Source organism: Contarinia nasturtii, unplaced genomic scaffold (genome assembly GCF_009176525.2).
Source record: "Contarinia nasturtii isolate CC-2019 unplaced genomic scaffold, AAFC_CNas_1.1 Cnas_scaffold_4311, whole genome shotgun sequence".
NCBI lineage: Eukaryota > Metazoa > Arthropoda > Insecta > Diptera > Cecidomyiidae > Contarinia > Contarinia nasturtii.
The window spans coordinates 2,438,265-2,456,374 of NW_022201606.1; the positions used below are offsets into that span (position 1 = coordinate 2,438,265).

The window sequence follows — 18,110 nt, forward strand, 5'->3', positions numbered from 1 at the left end:
CCTACTTACATAAGAAACACATGTAAGTAGGCTGTTTTACTTTTGCGCTGTCTGTTTGTATATTTGGTTTTTGCTCACATAAATTTGTATTCGTCTTTTTGCAGAATATTCTGTATGTTATTGTTTTCTTCTTAGGCCTTCATTTTTAGATAGGATAGATGCGTAGGATCTCCGCAAGATCCAGATCCAAGCGTGCGTACGCTGCCGCATGATGCATACATATATAATACGCACGCAAATTCGTTATTCTTATTTCCCCTTCTTTGATTCGCATGCCATAGCATTACGGAGTTAGGAATGTATGTATCATGCGGCTACGTACGCACGCTTGGATCCGGATCTTGCGGAGATCTTACGGATCTATTCTATCCAAAAATCATTGTATGAATCATACTGAAGTAAAACTTTACAATGAACAATAATAGTATTTTTCCAGTCCAATTACAGAAGTTATACCCGAGTGTGAATATCGTCATATTAAATATATCCCTATAGAATAATATTTGTACGGTATCCGACAGTTACAACAAAAGACGATCAATATATAACAAATAAGTGTTTAGTTCTAAAAATCAATAAAAACAGAAATGTTTAATATGTTTTCTGTATTTTTTCGATGCCACATGTGCATATACAGGATTCCTGTTCATTCCAAATTAACCTTTTGAATTCGTAGCAAAAATACTGATAATGACATAATGTTGAAATAAAATTGCAATTAATTCACCGCATTGATTCATTTTTTCTTCAAAAGAACTTCGTTCAGAATTGCATGGCACGTGTAAGATGAATACCCCAAATGTTTTAAATCATTTCAAAATTTCAACGTACTAAATGGAAAAAACCTGAATATCATCGATCTTCTTCAAGTTTCAAGTTCTTCTGTTCAGTCTTGAGTATGTTGATTGAAGCAATTAAATCATCGATTGCTTTAAATAATAATAGCCTTACATATTCAATAGTAACAAATGTATTAAAAATTTAATTGATGATGTCTATTTTAAGAAGTATTTCGTATTTGCAGTATAAACACATTTTTTATAATATATTCATGCATATAAAGTTGTGTATATGCAAAACAAATTACAATGCAGATAACTCTATCTTCATGATGATAGCTATGTGTATAATACACTTGGTGTTATAAACAATATAAGCAACGTGTTACCAAATTAATAAGCATTGATTTGTATTCAACTTTAAAACGCATTTAATTACACCCAAATGCTTATTTCAGGCAAACACCTGTGAAACTCTTGACTTATTCACTTTTATGAGCCCTACACAGCAGCATTGTGGAACATGGTTTTTAAATTTATTTAATTCTTTTCATTGCGCATCATTTGTTTTATCAGTTTTTTCTTTGTTTGTAAATTTTATGTCGGCATAAAAGCAGAATGAAAAGAAAACTTCAAGTTTTAAAATTTAAATGATCTATAGAGAAAAATTGTGCCTTAACAGAAACAGGATTGTGAAATTGCGTCAAATGATCCTTGTCCTGATAAGTCGGCATATGAGTATTAATTAACCTGCATATTTGTTCCGATTTGGACACATTTAAATACGTATTTCTCGCGTGATAATTATCCAGACGTTCGTTAAAAGGTTTTTGACGGTGCATTGATTGTAAAAATTTATTAACTCTTTGTTATAAATAACTACGTTGTTTTACAGAGTATGAATAAAAGGTATAAATATTCAACGAATAATCAGCATTTCATCAGTTATGAATCAGAAGCCATCTGAATTACAGTGATTTCTTTTTTCAATTTGAAAATTAAAAATGGCAAAAGTTAGTGTTCTATTCGATTGTATTCTTTTTAGAATTGAAGAAATTTATAATAATTAAAATTTTCAATAACAGCTTGTGATTGCTTTATGTTTTCTTGCGTTGATTGCTATGAGCTCTGCAGTTCCAGTCCCTGAACCAGTTGCAGAACCTCAATGTAAGTTTAAACTTAAAATGAAAAAAAAAAAAAAATATATCTGTGAATGTGCATTTTTTTTATAGTTGTCCCCGGTTATTATCCTACTATAAGTGAAATTCTCTATAATGGACTTGGAGCAAGACCTTGTGAGTGATAAAGTTCATATTTAAGGATATTTGAAGCAAAATATTCTTTCCAATTTTCAGCACCAGGATATTATCGCAGAAATAATGGCGGTGGCAGCACCTATTATGGAGGAAACGGTGGACTCAGCCCATATCTTGGATGATTAACAATTTCCTCCCTTTTTTGACATGAAAATTCAATAGAGTAGTTTTATTAAGGTTTTTCACGGCTTCATTCAAAAATTTTGCATTTTTATAATATCATCAAAAAGACAACTGTTTGTAAACAATATTCACAATAAATCCAAAAAAGGACTCTTATTTTAAAATGATTTTTACCTAATTTTTCTTTATATTATATTTATTTCAATTAAAATTAACATAATTTATATCTATCACATATAATGTATATGTACAATATGTTTACAACTTAGTTTACAATTGCTTGAATTTATCATTTCCAAATGCGCGTTAGCCAAAGAATCCCGGGCGGAATGGTGCATAAGGCACGACTGGCACTACTGGTATTACTGGTACGGCACCTATTATTAACAGATTTCATTTTACAATTAGTTGTTTCACAATCATACTTTTGTTTTTTTTTTACCGTATCCACCGTATCCACCATATCTACCGAATCTACCATAACGTCTTCGGCCAAACAATCCCCGTTGAGAATATGCTACGGCAACCAACATGAGCAAAACAATGATGCAACGCCACTATTTAAACGGAATAATAATTTATTTTCCACGATTTTTTTTTATAAATTCTCACATGTCGAATAGGTGTTGTATCACTTAAACTTACCTTAAACATTTTAAAACTCGATTGAAAGCACGAATGAATAAAAATTGGTCTTTATATGGGTATATTCTAACTAGTCGAAAAGTTAGATTGGATTTGATGCTGAAACAAATGATGGTTCTCTTTATATACCGAACCTAATCTCATACCATCGCAAGACATAAGCGTGGTAATCCGAAGAATACAACATATACAATGGACCGTTATAAACTCATAGATTTCACCTTGATTGATTGATTGGTGTGTGCCCGAAACACATGTTAAAGTGACGTAACATTTTTTATGCTTTGGTATGAACGAAATAACGTGTTTCTTTTTGTCTACATTCTTTATTATTCGGAAGTGGCGCACGTACTAAAGCAAATTAACCAATCAGATTAAAACATTTACGGAAGTATAGTATTTGCATTTATTAGCATTTTAATTTCAAATGGATATAAGAAGTGTAACTTAAAAAGAAGAATTAACATATTTTTTCTTCCACCGAACTCGATGGTTCACAACAAGTTTTATGGTGTAAAGTGACCATCGATTTACGTTGACCTTGAGAGTTCCGTGTTACATTGGTAATTCCCTGCGTAATAAAATGTAAACAAATTAATATTGACGTCTTATTTGTGTTTGGAATTTTTGGTCTACTTACTCAACTCGTTTGTCCCAATCGACTTAGAACGCTTGCAATTTGTCTCAGTATCGTTCCATTGTACTCTTTTAAGCCCAAACAAACGACAACATCCATATCTTTATCGAAGTTCGGTAATTGCATATTTGTCAAGAAAAATCGAACGCCGCATTCCACTTCATCGGTGATCACACCAAATTGATGTTTCACATTTAACGAACGATTTTGAACGATACCAGTAAGTGCAACATCATTGCACGCAATGAAGACGTTGTTCACCTTTTCGTATTGTGTGATGATCAGCAAGTATTTATTGGTGAATTTGTGCAATAGTATTTCGGTATGAATTCCATTGATTTTGTATGCTTCGGAATGAGCAAACGGTTTTTGGGTTGTTGCTGGGCTCATTTTCAATGCTTGCACTTCAAGCAATTCTTTGTGTTTTTAAATAAAACTTTTTCGATTTTGATATTACCAAAAAAACAACTGAATACATTTGTTTACAATGAATACATAACCTCAAAGTGTCAAATATGTCAAAACTTTCCATTAAGAACTGGTCCGATATGGGACTTTCCAGTGTAACATTTGTCAAATACCCATTGTTCCAATATCAGCGAAAATGTTGTTTATATTTTAAAAATTTAGAGGTAAAAAAAAAGCTTTTTTCGCATTAATTTGAATGTCTGTTTTTAATAATCTTTTAATAATTATAGTGATTTCTACTACATCAAATAATATAATTAAATTATTTTTAGTAGAGTTTGCAAACATATAAATGTGTATGGGTGTGTGTTTTTTTTCTGCAATAAAAAGATTAGAATTGTACAGTTCAACTAAATATACTTAATATACCTAAATGCAAAGAAAGGGAAAAAATCTGAAGATTCGTTATGTTTAATTGAATATGATTTCATAGTTCGAATTCTTCTGATTTCGTGTTTATTCTCAATTAATATATAGACTTTAACATGCCGTTTTCCAACTACAGATAATAACCATTTCAATGAAATAAGACGAACAATTCAACAAAATTATACATATTTTTTCTCTTTTTTCATCATTTTTTCTGATATAAAACGAAAACAATTTTCACGATCTACGTTTGAATGCGTAGCGGGCGACATACTGGGCGGCAAATGTATGCTTAGACATTAAATTCATATAATAATAATTAGTATAACACATTTTTTTTACACTTAGCAGCAATAAAGCCAAAACCAATTGTAACTAACATAAAATCGAATGCTAGATTCGGAAAATGCGTTTCATTTTGTTTGGACACAATGCTTATGAGGATCGACTATACGGATTGGGTGAACTTGCATTTGGCGGCGTTGGTGTTTTAATACTTCGAATGCCATCTCCTTCGCATATATATTTTCCTGTAAATAAAATCCAATTAATTTCGATCATTTTCAAATTACTATCACCAAAATAATTTACCAGAAACAAAGCGTCGTTTAACTAAAGACAGACGATAACCGCTTCCGACAAGCTCAAACTCAATTCCAGACAATGTGGTTCCTTCGCAATTAAATTGTGTACTAATTAGCGACGGTGTCGATGGTCCATTGGCGACTTCCAATCGAGCTCGAAGCGTACCAACACCACTGTTGTCCGAATGTTGTGAAATGTCGGTGAAATTCCAAACTAGACGATTCGATTCACCCATCCAAGCCGAATGCGGTTTCGACTGTACATTCTTAACACCACCATCAACCGGAACTGATAAGGCAACATTTAGTAGTGGTGATGCAGCTGCCATCGCATGATTATTGTATTTGTAATCGATTTTGATGTCGGTATGCGTCGGTTCACATTTCCAGTATGAAACTAGTTGGAATGGACATGATGATGCGCCCGTTTTTGCTTTCACCTGATATTTCAAAATGTCAACATTGAAATAGGAAGCGGTTGGATTCTGCTCCGATTGACGTCGTAACAATGCGGTTAAAGCGGGCATATTAAATTCAAGCAATGTGCTAAAACTTGTCGACTGCAATTTATCACTGTAAAGAAACAGAAAACAGTGAACACATTGGACATTTGTGGTTTTGAGGCGGTGCCGCTTTGGTATTTACATTGATACTAATTGCTTGTTAGGCATTAATTGTTCGAGATTCTGCATATTCTTGATACGGAAGCCCAATTGAGCCGGATTCGGATTATTTGCGAATACACTGACAATTCCAGCTGGAAAACTTAGCATCATATCACCATTCATCTTGACTTGGCAGCGTGTCTCATCACTTCCTCTACAAAAATGAAAAAAAAAAAAAACATTTCAAATTAAAAAAGAGAAAAAAAAAACACTTTCAAAGGTCATATTGTCTTTGAAGACCAACTTAAAGAAGGCGTGAACGATTTCATGAAATGCAACAGCCAATGGAATTGTGTCGGTGATGCCAATTGTTAACGGCGATGGTCCACGCGATGAACCAAATCCAATGCTAGCTGTTCGGAACTCCAAACTGCCCACGCTATCTGCACGCGATATGTTTGATGGACTTATGCGCTCTCGTCCAGTTGTATCCGATCGTCGTGAAGGCGGTCGTGGTATTGCAATGCTACTTGCCGATGTCGGCGTTGGAATTTGTCTACTCAATTTATTTGAAGTTGCTGAAGGCGGCGCTGATACGCTTATATCACCGATTTCTGAGAATATATCACCCAGGTCCGTGTATCTATTGTTGAAATGAATTCAAAAATTAATCGCATTAAGATCGTGCACATGAAGAAAAAGCAAAAATAGTTTACCTCGATGTATTTGATACGGATAATGTGGGACTTTGTAACGGAGCATAGGGATGTGAGGCCGTTGGTGTTGATGAATTCGATTGGCCTGGACTTTGGTGATGCTGAAATAAATTGAGACCAAGCAAATCATTACTTGGCTTATCGCCAATTTGTTGTGACACAGATTGCGAACGTTTCATAAGCATGGTATTGGTTTCAACATTTGAATCTCGTCGACCCTATATAGACAGAACAAATAAAATGACCGATGTTGATGTGTGACGATGCATGAACAGATGACGATGTTGTATTCGATGGAATGAAAGATTTTTTTTTTTTTTATTTCGATTGAGGCGAGAACGATAATTGGTGTTTGAATTGGAGGAGGGAAAGAAAAACATACAAAAACATTAACACAATTTTGAAATAAAAATCAAATAAATTCAAAGTGCCAAAGAATCTACGTGAACAAATAATATAAATAGCATAGTGTGAATGGATAGCAATATGTGTGCAATAATTGCAAATAAACAAATAAAATGTATGTACAAAGAAAATGAAGGGAGTGTCATTTTATGAAAATATATTTTTTGTTTTTCAAAATGGAAACACAAACTAAATGATCACCAATACCAAACCAATTTTAAGCCAGATCCAATTTTATGTTAAATAAACTCAGTGTCAAATCATAAAACAGATTACATTCTTGGAAAAATGTGCCTGTTCATTTGCTGGTTAATGGTATTTTAATGAATGGCTCGAAATCATACCGATAATGCTCCACCAAGAGGTGACAACGATAAATTCTCAACAGTTGCACGTAATTCATCAACGCTGGCTGAAATCGGTGCCGATCCATTGTTCAATGGCTTTATTTCGACGTGTATTTTTCGTCCTCGATCATCATTGTCCGAATCACTGTCCGAATCTGAATCTAAAATTTAATTGATTAGATTTTATTTTAAATTCAAAATGAATAATTTGAGTGTTTACCTTTCTTTGACCATTGAGTATTCCAAAGGGGTTCTTTCGGTTGAATGCAGTAGCCATCTTCGTCAACGTCAGGTTGATGTTCACTATTTGGAGTGTGTGGTGGAGCTGTGCTATTCATTGAAATCGGTGTTGCCCGTGGCATTGACTCAATACTTTGATTAACATCCTCTTTCTCTTCGCTGTTTTGAAACCAAAGACAGTCTTATGATACATTCAAGAGCCAAATCATAAAAATGCACTTACACAACGGCACTACTTGTGTCCGCCCCTCCACTGGTTCCACTTATCGTGTCATCGTTTGAATCTTTCTTCTTCTTCGCCTTTTTGGATTTTGTTTTATTTCGACCGCTTCGCAAAATTGCTGAAACTTTATATATAAGCGAATAGATACTTTTTTTCTTAATATGTTCGGAATAAAGCAAATTGTACTCTACTGATGGAGATTAAAAAAAAAATGCGAAAAATTTAGTCTTGAATAGGAAGAAATAAAGAATAATACCAATCCAACCACAAACTAAAACTAGTAGTTCATCGCCATGGATAAAAATACTTTCTTTTTCATATTATCTATCCGTAAAAGCTTTAAAACTAACTAGAGAATCTAGTTGATAAAAAGTACTCCTTGTTTCATTTTTCAATGGCAATTCAGGCATAAAAAAAGAGCACTACATTTGAAAGGGAATTTGTTAGAAATTAATTCGAATAAAAAAACCCGCTTCACTTGAAATGTGACAAGGTGATGATTGCAATTAAAAAACGGACTCATTTGATGTGAAATGAGTGTCGTGCATGACAAAAATGCAATATAATTATGTAATGAATTTATCTAGATTGGAAGAAAACTCTCGAGACACATAAATTCACTATTTACATCACTACTTCACTATATTCGAATATGAATTACGTGACAAAAGCTGCTGTGCATATTCAGTGCTTCGAAATGAATATGAAAAAGAAAAAATATTTTTAAATTAAATAAAATTTTTAAATTAAATAAATAAATAATAAATAAATGTAATAAGGCATACGCAAATTTGGCGAAGGAATAAAAATTAAAAATTAAAAAAAAAATAAAAACAAAATAATAGTCAACATAACAAACAAAAAAAAATACTTCCCGCCCACACATTATATCCAATATCTCTGATGATAACAAAAAAAATAATAATTTTTGTTCAGGCGGCAAACACAAACTAAACGACTACACGATGGGTGGGCCCATTAATTTTCAATAATTTAATCGAAACAGAAATTTTGAAATAGAAAATTTTACTATTAGAATTCTGAACTATTATTATATTGTCTAATTCTAAAAGTATGCGATTTTTAATGAATTAAAAAAAAACGAAAATAAACCATGCATGCAAATATTATGAATGATTTTGTCTAATTTTCCGCTAAAAACAATATGGAAAAGATTTTTTAAGGATAAAATTGGTAATTGAAAAAAACCAAACTCAAGATACCAAAACTGAAAACTAGAAACAGAGCAAATACTTAATTGGGAGAATGTCTAAATACAAATTTATTTATTTTTTTTACTTCGTGTGATTAAAATAGAAATGTTCACATTCAAGACATGTGATTGTAATTGTCTTTTAGCAGAAAATATAACGGTGTTAGTGAAAGTATTGGTTTTTTTGCTGAATTTTTTTTTTAACGAATTAGTGCAATGCATACATTTTGAACTTCTGAGTGGATTCCGTCCGATTTGCGAACTCGACTGATTTTGAGTTTCTTGTTGTTCGCTTGGGCTTGATGGAGCTGATAGAACTTCAACTGAATTTGAATCACGGCTGCCGCGACTCTCACGACTATCGCGACTTTCACGACTTCCTGTAACACATACATATAGAACAATTGGAAGTTTCTTTCAATGCCAATTATTTTAAAGTAAAAAAAAAAGAATTCGCTATCAAATCGATTTGATTGTTTAGTAACGCTAAGTGAGGAAGCAACTTTTTCGAATGTGAAAGCAGAATGTTAACTTCTTATATGCACAATTAAAACGATTTGCATGTGATGATGACATTGTTTCATTCTTTAAGCAATGATTTAAAGATATTAGTAAATGAAGTATGAAAATTATCGCGCTCGAAGGACAAACATAAGTTTCATTGAACATTGATGTTAAAGACTGTTATGCCAGAATTAAATGGTGCCAACATTAACAAAAATACTTGCTCTTGATTATTGTGAACAGGCGAAAACAAACTAATCTACTGGATACAGGCACATATAGCACTAGTCTAAAACTAAGACATCACTGCATGAAACATAAACTATTCTATTCGACTTTTAAATTGGGTAGAAAATGACGATTTCTTAGGTTTTTTTTATTCAAAGAAAAATTCAACGAATAAAAATAATTCGAACAAAAATGAATAGAATAAAGAATAAAAATTCGAAAATGCCTAGAGCAAGCATCACTTTTTATCAACTAAATTGAACTTCTAAAAATTTGAACGTTCCGAGAAAAATTGAGTGATTTCGTGTGATAGTCTCGAATAAAATCGATTCGAATTTTGATATTGTCGATGCTTTCGATGGCTAATGGGAGTGTATATTTTATAAATTGGATTTGTTTTGGTTTGCTTAGTTGTTATTACCCTGAGAATTGGACATGAAGAGGTTAAGAAGTGAAGTTGTGCGGCGGGAAGATTTTTGTTGTTTTGGCTGTGATGTTGACTGCTTCTGTTGATCGTCTTTCATACTGACATCGGCTGAATGACTATGGCTATTGTTTATTTGGTTGGTATTATGGCCGTTATGTTCACCGTTTGTAGTGATTTTTTTACTAGTGTTTGTGATTGAACTGTGATGTTGGAAACTTGGTACGGACGAAGTAGACGACGATTTGTCGATAGGCAATTGATTATCGGCGATATGAAGTTGCTGTAATGAGAATTGTTTCATTTTTTGATAGTTACTTTCGCTTGATTCCGTTGATACTGCATTCAATGATGAAGCGGCTGGTGATGCATTTGCCGATACGGAATTGCCTGTATTTGCATGCGATGGCATGTTTGAAGCAGCGTTTGCCGAATGTGACGAGGCCGATGATTGTGACATAAACCAATTTCGTAGATATGGTTCACGTTTTGTTGTTGTTCCCATACCCAAAATCGATTGATTATTCGATGCACCGCTGCTGCCAGTGTTAGTTAGACTTAGTTCGGGCGAAGCGGTTGGAGCGTATTCAAGTTGGACATTTGTTAATTGAATGGAACCAATGCCACTTCCGGCTGACGCAACCGAATTCGTCGAGGCTCCGACCATTGAATGCGATGCGCTTGGTTGGGTTGCATTCAAACTTGTATTGCTAGGCGACCATTGTGTTAAATCAAGCTCAACAATCTCTGTGTTAGTTTTGGTAGAACCAACCGGTTAACGAAAAAAACATATGAAAAAAAACGGCAAAAAGAAAATTGTTTAAAAACATCATGCAGGACGAGGTTATAAACTTTGTTAAACAATTTACGGCAAAACGAAAACAAAACTCTAAATCGCACATAGAATGCGCTGAAGCCACAAAAGAGCAACAAGTACTCAAATTACTGTCTAGCACTTGCATTTCTTTTGCAGATAATGCGCATAAAAGCAACGAATCAGATAGACACAATCTATGGCATTCAATTTTTTTTTTGGGTTCACGTTTGCTGTACACTTCTAAAAGAGGATTGTTTAGCAGTGAGACAAGCTTAAAATGGGATTCAAAGTGAACGAAAGGCATCATTAACTGAGAACTCCAATATGTAGACAGAGACAGAGGGGGGGGGAGAGATAGAGCGTGAATGAGACCATTTTGCGTTTTTATTTTTCGTTCAAAACGAACACCTACCCGGTTTCTCCAGGCCTGTATATTTGCTCATTACAAATTGTTCGAGCAATTTATCAACAGTCATTTCAAGGAATTGTCGCTTGAATTCGGAGTGCACTTGTCCAACCATATCATGGTTATTTTGCAAAAGTTCAATGTACGTTGATAAAAATTCCTTCATTTGTTTCAAATGGTTTTCTTCGATATCTTGGAATCTCTGTAATGCAAACAAAAGTGGATTATTACCGTGTTTCCTTTGCGCAAAAAATTATATTATATTATGTACACATACCTTGCATGTAATGCTCATTCTTCGTTCGAATTCCATTTTAACGGGGTTATGTTTTTCCAATAATTGCTTGTAATCGTCTTGTTGCTTCCGCAATTTTGATTCGGCCTTTTCCAACTCCTTGGCCGAGCCATCTTTGCGCAATTTTTCCAATTCATGCATTTTGTTTGAAAACGAATCCTTGGCTTTTTGAACGGCTGCCGTGGACGCTTGCATTGCCTGCACTGCTTCCAACGTACTGGCCTCCTCCTCCTTTACCGATTTATGCTTCTTATGCAGTTCATCGGCATACTTGCTGACATCTTTAACCAATTCCGAAATTTTGTGCACCATTTGTAAATGCAACGATGACAATTTTTCGGCTGATGATTTCAGTACCACCCATACCGGTGCAAATGTTCCATGTACACATCCTGAACCAGCTTTGTTTGCTAGTTTGGTCATCAACTTTGAATTCGATTCTTCGATGTTCGATTTTTCGCGGAAAAACTCCGACAACTCCTTGCTGGCCACCAATCCATACTTCATATTGTGATACAAAACGTCAAAACCGTTATTTTTGTCACCCTATTGAACGAAACACAAAAAACAAAAAAAAAAACTTATACATCAGCGGCGATAAATGTGGGCAAAAAAATGCCAGCCAAAAATCAAACGAACTATTCATATGATGGCCGACGCTATCAGTTTCATAGGAAGTCCAAATGGATATGAATGGATTGTTGTTTTTTTTTAATCTCGTTGGCAATACGCCATTTCTCTTTTATTTTCAGTGGCAAGCGATAAATTTACAGTTTTTATAAAAAAAGAGAGAGAATTCATGAGGTCAATTTTCATATCGTTGGCGGAACAAAGCCCTCTTATTCCCGCTGTGTCGCTTGCCTATTTTATGTTATGCAATTAAAAGAAAATGCGAAACAGAACAATACAGAATGGAATTTTAGTTGAAGGTTTAAATGGGCTCGTTTATGGGTTGTACGAAACTTATGAATTGCTTTGCATGGATTCTTCAATAATTGTCTCTGCTACACTGCGTCCGCATTCATTTATACTTTTATCTTATCATCTCTACTTCATGCGTAAATATGTGCATGAGGGCTCTTGTTGGATAAAAAAAAACAATTGCCATTTTGGTGTTGCTTGACCGTCTTTTGATATTTTTTTTAAGAATCTGAAATAACATTGTTTTTTTTTTGTGTGCACATTTTGTGAGGCATTATCTTCAAACCGTTGGTTCTTATGCATGTATATTGTATTATAAAAAAGCATATTCACATTTGACTTCAAACAATAGAGAATATTATTATTAACAATTGCTTGTTTTCTCTCTCTCTCTCTCTCTCTCTCTCTCTCTCTCTCTCGAATGTTTGTTAAGAAAATATACACAACACCACTGATATAAATATTAACACTCGCTATGTGCATAAAATATTTTCTCCATTTCGCAGTTGTACAACAATTTCGATTAGACGGCAATAGTTGTTTGTCTACCGCATTTATCAGCAACACGGACTTCAGTCACTGAACAAATAACGCGAAAACATGTGATATTCAGCATGTAGTGTAATTTGTCACGAAGATTCTTACCACATGACGTATGTGATTGCATACAATGAAAGGAAGTCGCTTATTTGACATGAAACATGTGAATTCTTCAATCGAACTTAATGAGATACCAATCAGACTCTTTTGTATTGCACTTCTCTTAATTAAAATAATGCTTTGCAATGACAAAGTCAAGCCAAACAGGTTAAAAGGTCATATCATGACGAAAAGAAAATAAGCCGCTTTCAGTCCAATTGAATTTTAAATTCCACCACTGTACATTGACACTCACCCAAAAATAATCGTTGAAATCCACCGTCATGTTGTTACGCTTTTGCACCGTATACAGATCTTTCTCAACAACAGTCTAACACAATTTATTTATCCTGGCGTCAAGAATTTCATTCATAAAACGGGATGACCACGCACATAAATGTCTACTAGCTGAATCTTATGAATTAACTCTTTGCTTTCCATAAATATGTTGCTGTTCTTCTTCTTCTTTTTATTTTCAATTTATTTTGTTTTGTTTCTCCCCTTTACCACCAAGTTTCACTTTTATTACATGCATTTGCTTGTTTATTCGCACAATCGGTCCACTTCGATTCTCACTGTGCACTTAATCGTCGTTTGTATTTTCGTTTCACATTGTTTTGTTTTAATCGTTCCGTCTCTTTCATTTCATGGTTGCTCAGTAGGGTCTGTTTTGATCGGATTTGGTTTACGATTTTACTTTATACTTTTTTTTGTATGTTTGTATATATATGTATATAAATTGTATAATTTTAGTGTCGATGCATATGCGTGTCTCATGAACACTGAATTGTACTGTTACCGTTCGGTTGTCATCGTATGCATACAATGAATAATGTGCATTTATTTCAATAGAATTGTGTAAGTATGTGATGTATTTGAAATGAATTGAATGGTTGCACTTTAAACATTTTCACATATTAGAAATGCTAATATTTGCCGTCACCACACCGTCTGCGCTTAACCCTTCTTCATCGTGTGATGCGTTTGTTTCAGTCTTTTTGGAATTTCTGGCAGGATGCTGAAATAAAATGAAAATTTTCAATTGAATATTTTTTTTTCTCTTTATGTCAAACAATAACGATTGAAATGAGAGCATAAATCAAAAAGTCAACAATTTAATCAACTCGGAAACGAACAAGAGCAATGAAAAAGAGAACAACCTGCACCACAATGTGATAAGCATCACTATTTTTGCATCATTGTGATATAGAAAAAAATGATTACAGTTCGGACTTCATGATCAAATCACATTATAATGCAAATGGATTGGATTCAATGACAATGACAATGGACACATGCATTCGGGGCGTTGCAAAATAGTTTCATACCATTAGGCTATTTATATTCTGCGCATTTCCATAAATTATTACTGACTGCCAGTTCCCGTAATGTAAACCATAAATAATTAGTTTAATCACATTCATGGTAACGTCATGGCTGATGCGCTCAAATGTGTAAGGCACAAGCAATGCCTATCTTACTAAATATTGATCTTTGCCACATAATTCATTTCGCTTTTGTGAATCATTTAATTAATTTCAACATGGAATACCGCTGACGTCATTGGATTTCATCTGTTCACAGTGAAAAAAATGTTTTTTTTTTCGCTACGCAACAAACTGTATCATTTCGTGATTGAACTTGAACAATCCATTCGTGACTTTTTTTCATTTTATTGTTTCCAACCTATTTGGATGTTTGGTTTATTATTTTGACTCAGAACAATCGGAGACCGTAAAATTCTGCTTTTGACTCAATTTGAATTGTCGATATTACTAATTTAGTACGATGAAATTAGTGTGGGCGTAGGAGTATATTTCCAACGCCATACACAAAGATATTCTCTCAATCTCTCCGCCAGTGACAATTCATACATATACACAACATATAAGGGTAATATTTTCCATTTAATTGTGGCCACTTTCAAAACGTCATTTTGTGACTAGCAACAGGTCGGTGCAATGAAAAATTTTGAAATATGATGCCATTTGGCATAATTAATATTAATAAAAAAAATAAATAATTGCGCGTATCAGAGGCGGTTACGAGATACATTTTTCTACATTTTTAATAAAAAACCATCATATTAACATGCTGTACGCTGTGCTGATAATGCCTATTTGCATAAATCAAAATAGTAATTAATCACGCTCAAAACTATGACGTTCCATGAAGTGTTTATCGTTTGCCGTTCACTGAATCCGAAGAGCATTATTAAATCGGGATGCAAATTTATTATGATTATGTTAAATAACAATAGGGTAGTTAGAATGAATCTATCGTATTACATTAGAGTCAAAAAGTCATTGGTGGGAAGACAGCGTTCGAACGCTTTCTATCTTTCGTTTATTGATTTTCATGTATCAAAGTGGGTGAATCTATCTAATTCTATCAAGTAGATAATCAAAAACCCCAAGAGATTTGTCACATTGAAATACATTCAGAGTAACATATACCAATGTCATGTATTCAATAAACAGCTGAGACTATAAATTAATCACGTATTATGTGAAACGTTTTTAACACGGCTATCTATTGTTTATATTACTGAAAAATTAATCGCTCATGAACATTCGAACGATAACATAGCTTGTGTACTTTTAAACAACGACCAATCTATCCTTTATGGGCATATTCGAAACTGCAAATATATCTGAGCCTTTTCATGCGAAGGCATTCTTGATTGATGAGAGAAACAACGCGGACGATTTCATCATAAAAAATTAATGAAGCTAACCCAATTTGTAGCTCAAATACATTTGATCCAGCGAAATGGGCAACACTTTTTTCACATCAAATAATTTTCATTAATTTTCATTATTGTTTGAACGAAGTCGAAATGTTTTTTGAATCAATATCCATCTTCATTAATCGTTATCCCTGGGAACTAATCGTTAAAACCCTCAACCAATTAACCGAGACGAAAGAATAAAAATACCAAGAAATAGTTCACATCCATAGACATTGTACTTAATTTTGTGAAACACATAGTTTCATGTGGTTATATAACACGAGTATTATCTCGATGTAGAATAATTATTTATCTTCGATAAAAATGGGCGTGGAACAATGATTTTGGCCTCACACCCGCTTATAACCGCGATAGTATGCGGCTAAACTGAACGCGAACATTCCGTTAATGTGAATGACATTTGGGATTAAAAACAAGTGTGAGAAAATTCTTTGTGGTTTCTGGTTTTTGAATGACACTTTTATGTTTTTAATTCGATATTATATGTTGAATGAACTGAGAAAAAGATGCAAACAATGCCTTAGAATTCTGTGAATAAAAATTATTTCATAAGTTTACACTCTGCTTACAAACAACAATGGACAAAACACTTTGCGATCGTCGAAATCGCTTAACGCACAGACTCTTGATATATAATATAACGAACATATATTCTACTAAAAGAGATAAACGAAACCGAATGTTTTTTTTACATGTGATAAAGCGTTGTGCAAAAAACGCACTGATTGTTTTAAATATCAAGTCGTTCAAGCGGTCCTTGGTGTCAGTCAATCAATTGACAACGCTAGAGAGAAATATTTTTGTTTTTTTCTTAGGTTACAAAGAAATGCGCATGCAAAATACCAGCACAATTGTGAATTAAAATTGTTTTAATTTCGTATAAAATCAGCGATAGAACACGATGAATATGTGTACGTGTGTGAAATGATATTTTCAATGGAAAGTAATTTTTTCTTTTCAAACCGAATGCACGAATTTATTGATTTTCCCCATTTTCATTCGTACATTGACATGTATTGAAAATAACAGCATAGCGCCACTAAATTGAAGTTAGTGATGTTACTTGATTTTATTGAACAGCCTTATCCATCGCTTCACCTCATTGGCCGTATAGATTATTGTACATTTATTATTCAAACAAAATGTTGACGTCTTTCACTTCTATTTTTGGTTAAAATTTACTTTTAACACATGAGCAAAAAATTGAACGATGTTTTTCTGAGGTGGTGATATCATTTGACATGATTAAATTATGATTTTCATTGCATAATGTGTATGTGATTTATGGAGTTGACACTTTAAAGCTATCAAGTAACAAATATAACGCCAAAATGAATATAATTTCGAAAGTACACGTTTTTCTGCTGAAAAATCACTTAATTAGGAAAAGCATTTAATGTTACTTAAAAAGACCCACAAATAGCAAAGTTGACATTTACAACACCGTCGATTTCATTTATTTAGAATTTCAATTTCGAAAATCATTGAGTCTAATTAGTGGCATAATTTATTTTTGCACAAGGAAATTAAGCAAATTTTCGAGTGGCATAGTCTGTCTCATTAGGTTTGACACATTCCATTATCGTATCGGCCATCATATTCATTACATTTTCTGTGTAAATCTGGAACACCATCCATGCTAACAATCAATGGAATTCCATTGAAAACGACGCTTTGAATTCCAGAACAGCACCAAAAAACAAAAAACAAATGAAACTAGAAAAAACCAGCCGCTGTGAAAACTATCACAAAACAGCAAAAACGAACTGGAAATGTGAATTGGTTGCCATTTCGGTAACAAAAACACGCACTCAATTTGCTTTGCAAAATTGTTCATTCAACAAACTTTACGACAATGCAAACATAAGCACAAAACCACTGTTGTTTTTTCTCGAAATAAATGACATAATATTTTGCACATATACACCATACAAGTAAGAAATGGAAACATAAAATGTTCACCTTTTTAATTGATCGATAGTTGTCGCAATTTAATTTGACCGAATTGTTGGTTTTTTCTCTTTTTCACTTGTATTTTCTTTTCACTTTTCCGGATGGTAATTGTTTTAGTAACACTTCAAGTGAAACAATTTTCTCAATGTGTTGTCGATAGTTTTCAATTTACACTAAAGCTATTTGTTATTCAAAACACTATTCGTGCATATATAAAATGGAATTTCTATGGAGAAAAAAAATGATGGATATCTCCTTTAAACGTAGTCGTCGTTGCTGTCACCGTTCTACAAAAACGAATAGAATGAACTAACACTAAAAAAATTTGTACAATACTTTACAAGAAAATTATTTCGAACTCACACTGTCAAACGCCACATCGCTTTGTACAATGTTACATTGACAACCGTTTTGCACGAATTACATTTACATGTATTGTGGCTGCTAGAGCGAGACAACTCCAGCCATCACATCAGCATGGGTTACATTTGAGTGTGTGCG

At 33.5% G+C, this 18,110-nt stretch overlaps 2 protein-coding genes across 8 annotated transcripts; both read right to left on the reverse strand.

Annotated features, from left to right (window-relative positions):
* Positions 1 to 3,318: 3,318 nt before the first annotated feature.
* Positions 3,319 to 4,014, reverse strand: LOC116350794. The gene is made up of 2 exons (XM_031782731.1): positions 3,504 to 4,014; positions 3,319 to 3,434 (listed from the first exon to the last, which is right to left on the reverse strand). The coding sequence occupies exon 1, from the start codon at positions 3,888 to 3,890 to the stop codon at positions 3,504 to 3,506; it is 387 nt and encodes a 128-aa protein (XP_031638591.1). The 5' UTR covers positions 3,891 to 4,014; the 3' UTR covers positions 3,319 to 3,434.
* A 231-nt stretch (positions 4,015 to 4,245) lies between these two features.
* LOC116350654 (F-BAR domain only protein 2) lies at positions 4,246 to 17,908 on the reverse strand. 7 transcript variants are annotated; one of them, XM_031782518.1, is made up of 14 exons: positions 17,619 to 17,908; positions 13,161 to 13,922; positions 11,327 to 11,890; positions 11,056 to 11,251; positions 9,824 to 10,573; positions 8,895 to 9,050; positions 7,458 to 7,581; positions 7,215 to 7,393; positions 6,992 to 7,155; positions 6,243 to 6,343; positions 5,831 to 6,169; positions 5,567 to 5,740; positions 4,929 to 5,494; positions 4,246 to 4,867 (listed from the first exon to the last, which is right to left on the reverse strand). In XM_031782518.1, exons 2-14 carry the CDS (start codon positions 13,188 to 13,190, stop codon positions 4,773 to 4,775), a joined length of 3,438 nt encoding a protein of 1,145 aa, XP_031638378.1. In that variant the 5' UTR covers positions 13,191 to 13,922; positions 17,619 to 17,908; the 3' UTR covers positions 4,246 to 4,772. The 7 variants fall into 7 exon arrangements, with proteins under 7 accessions (XP_031638378.1, XP_031638377.1, XP_031638381.1 ...); XM_031782517.1 differs by having other exon boundaries at positions 6,243 to 6,460; XM_031782521.1 differs by lacking the exon at positions 9,824 to 10,573 and having other exon boundaries at positions 6,243 to 6,460.
* Positions 17,909 to 18,110: the final 202 nt, after the last annotated feature.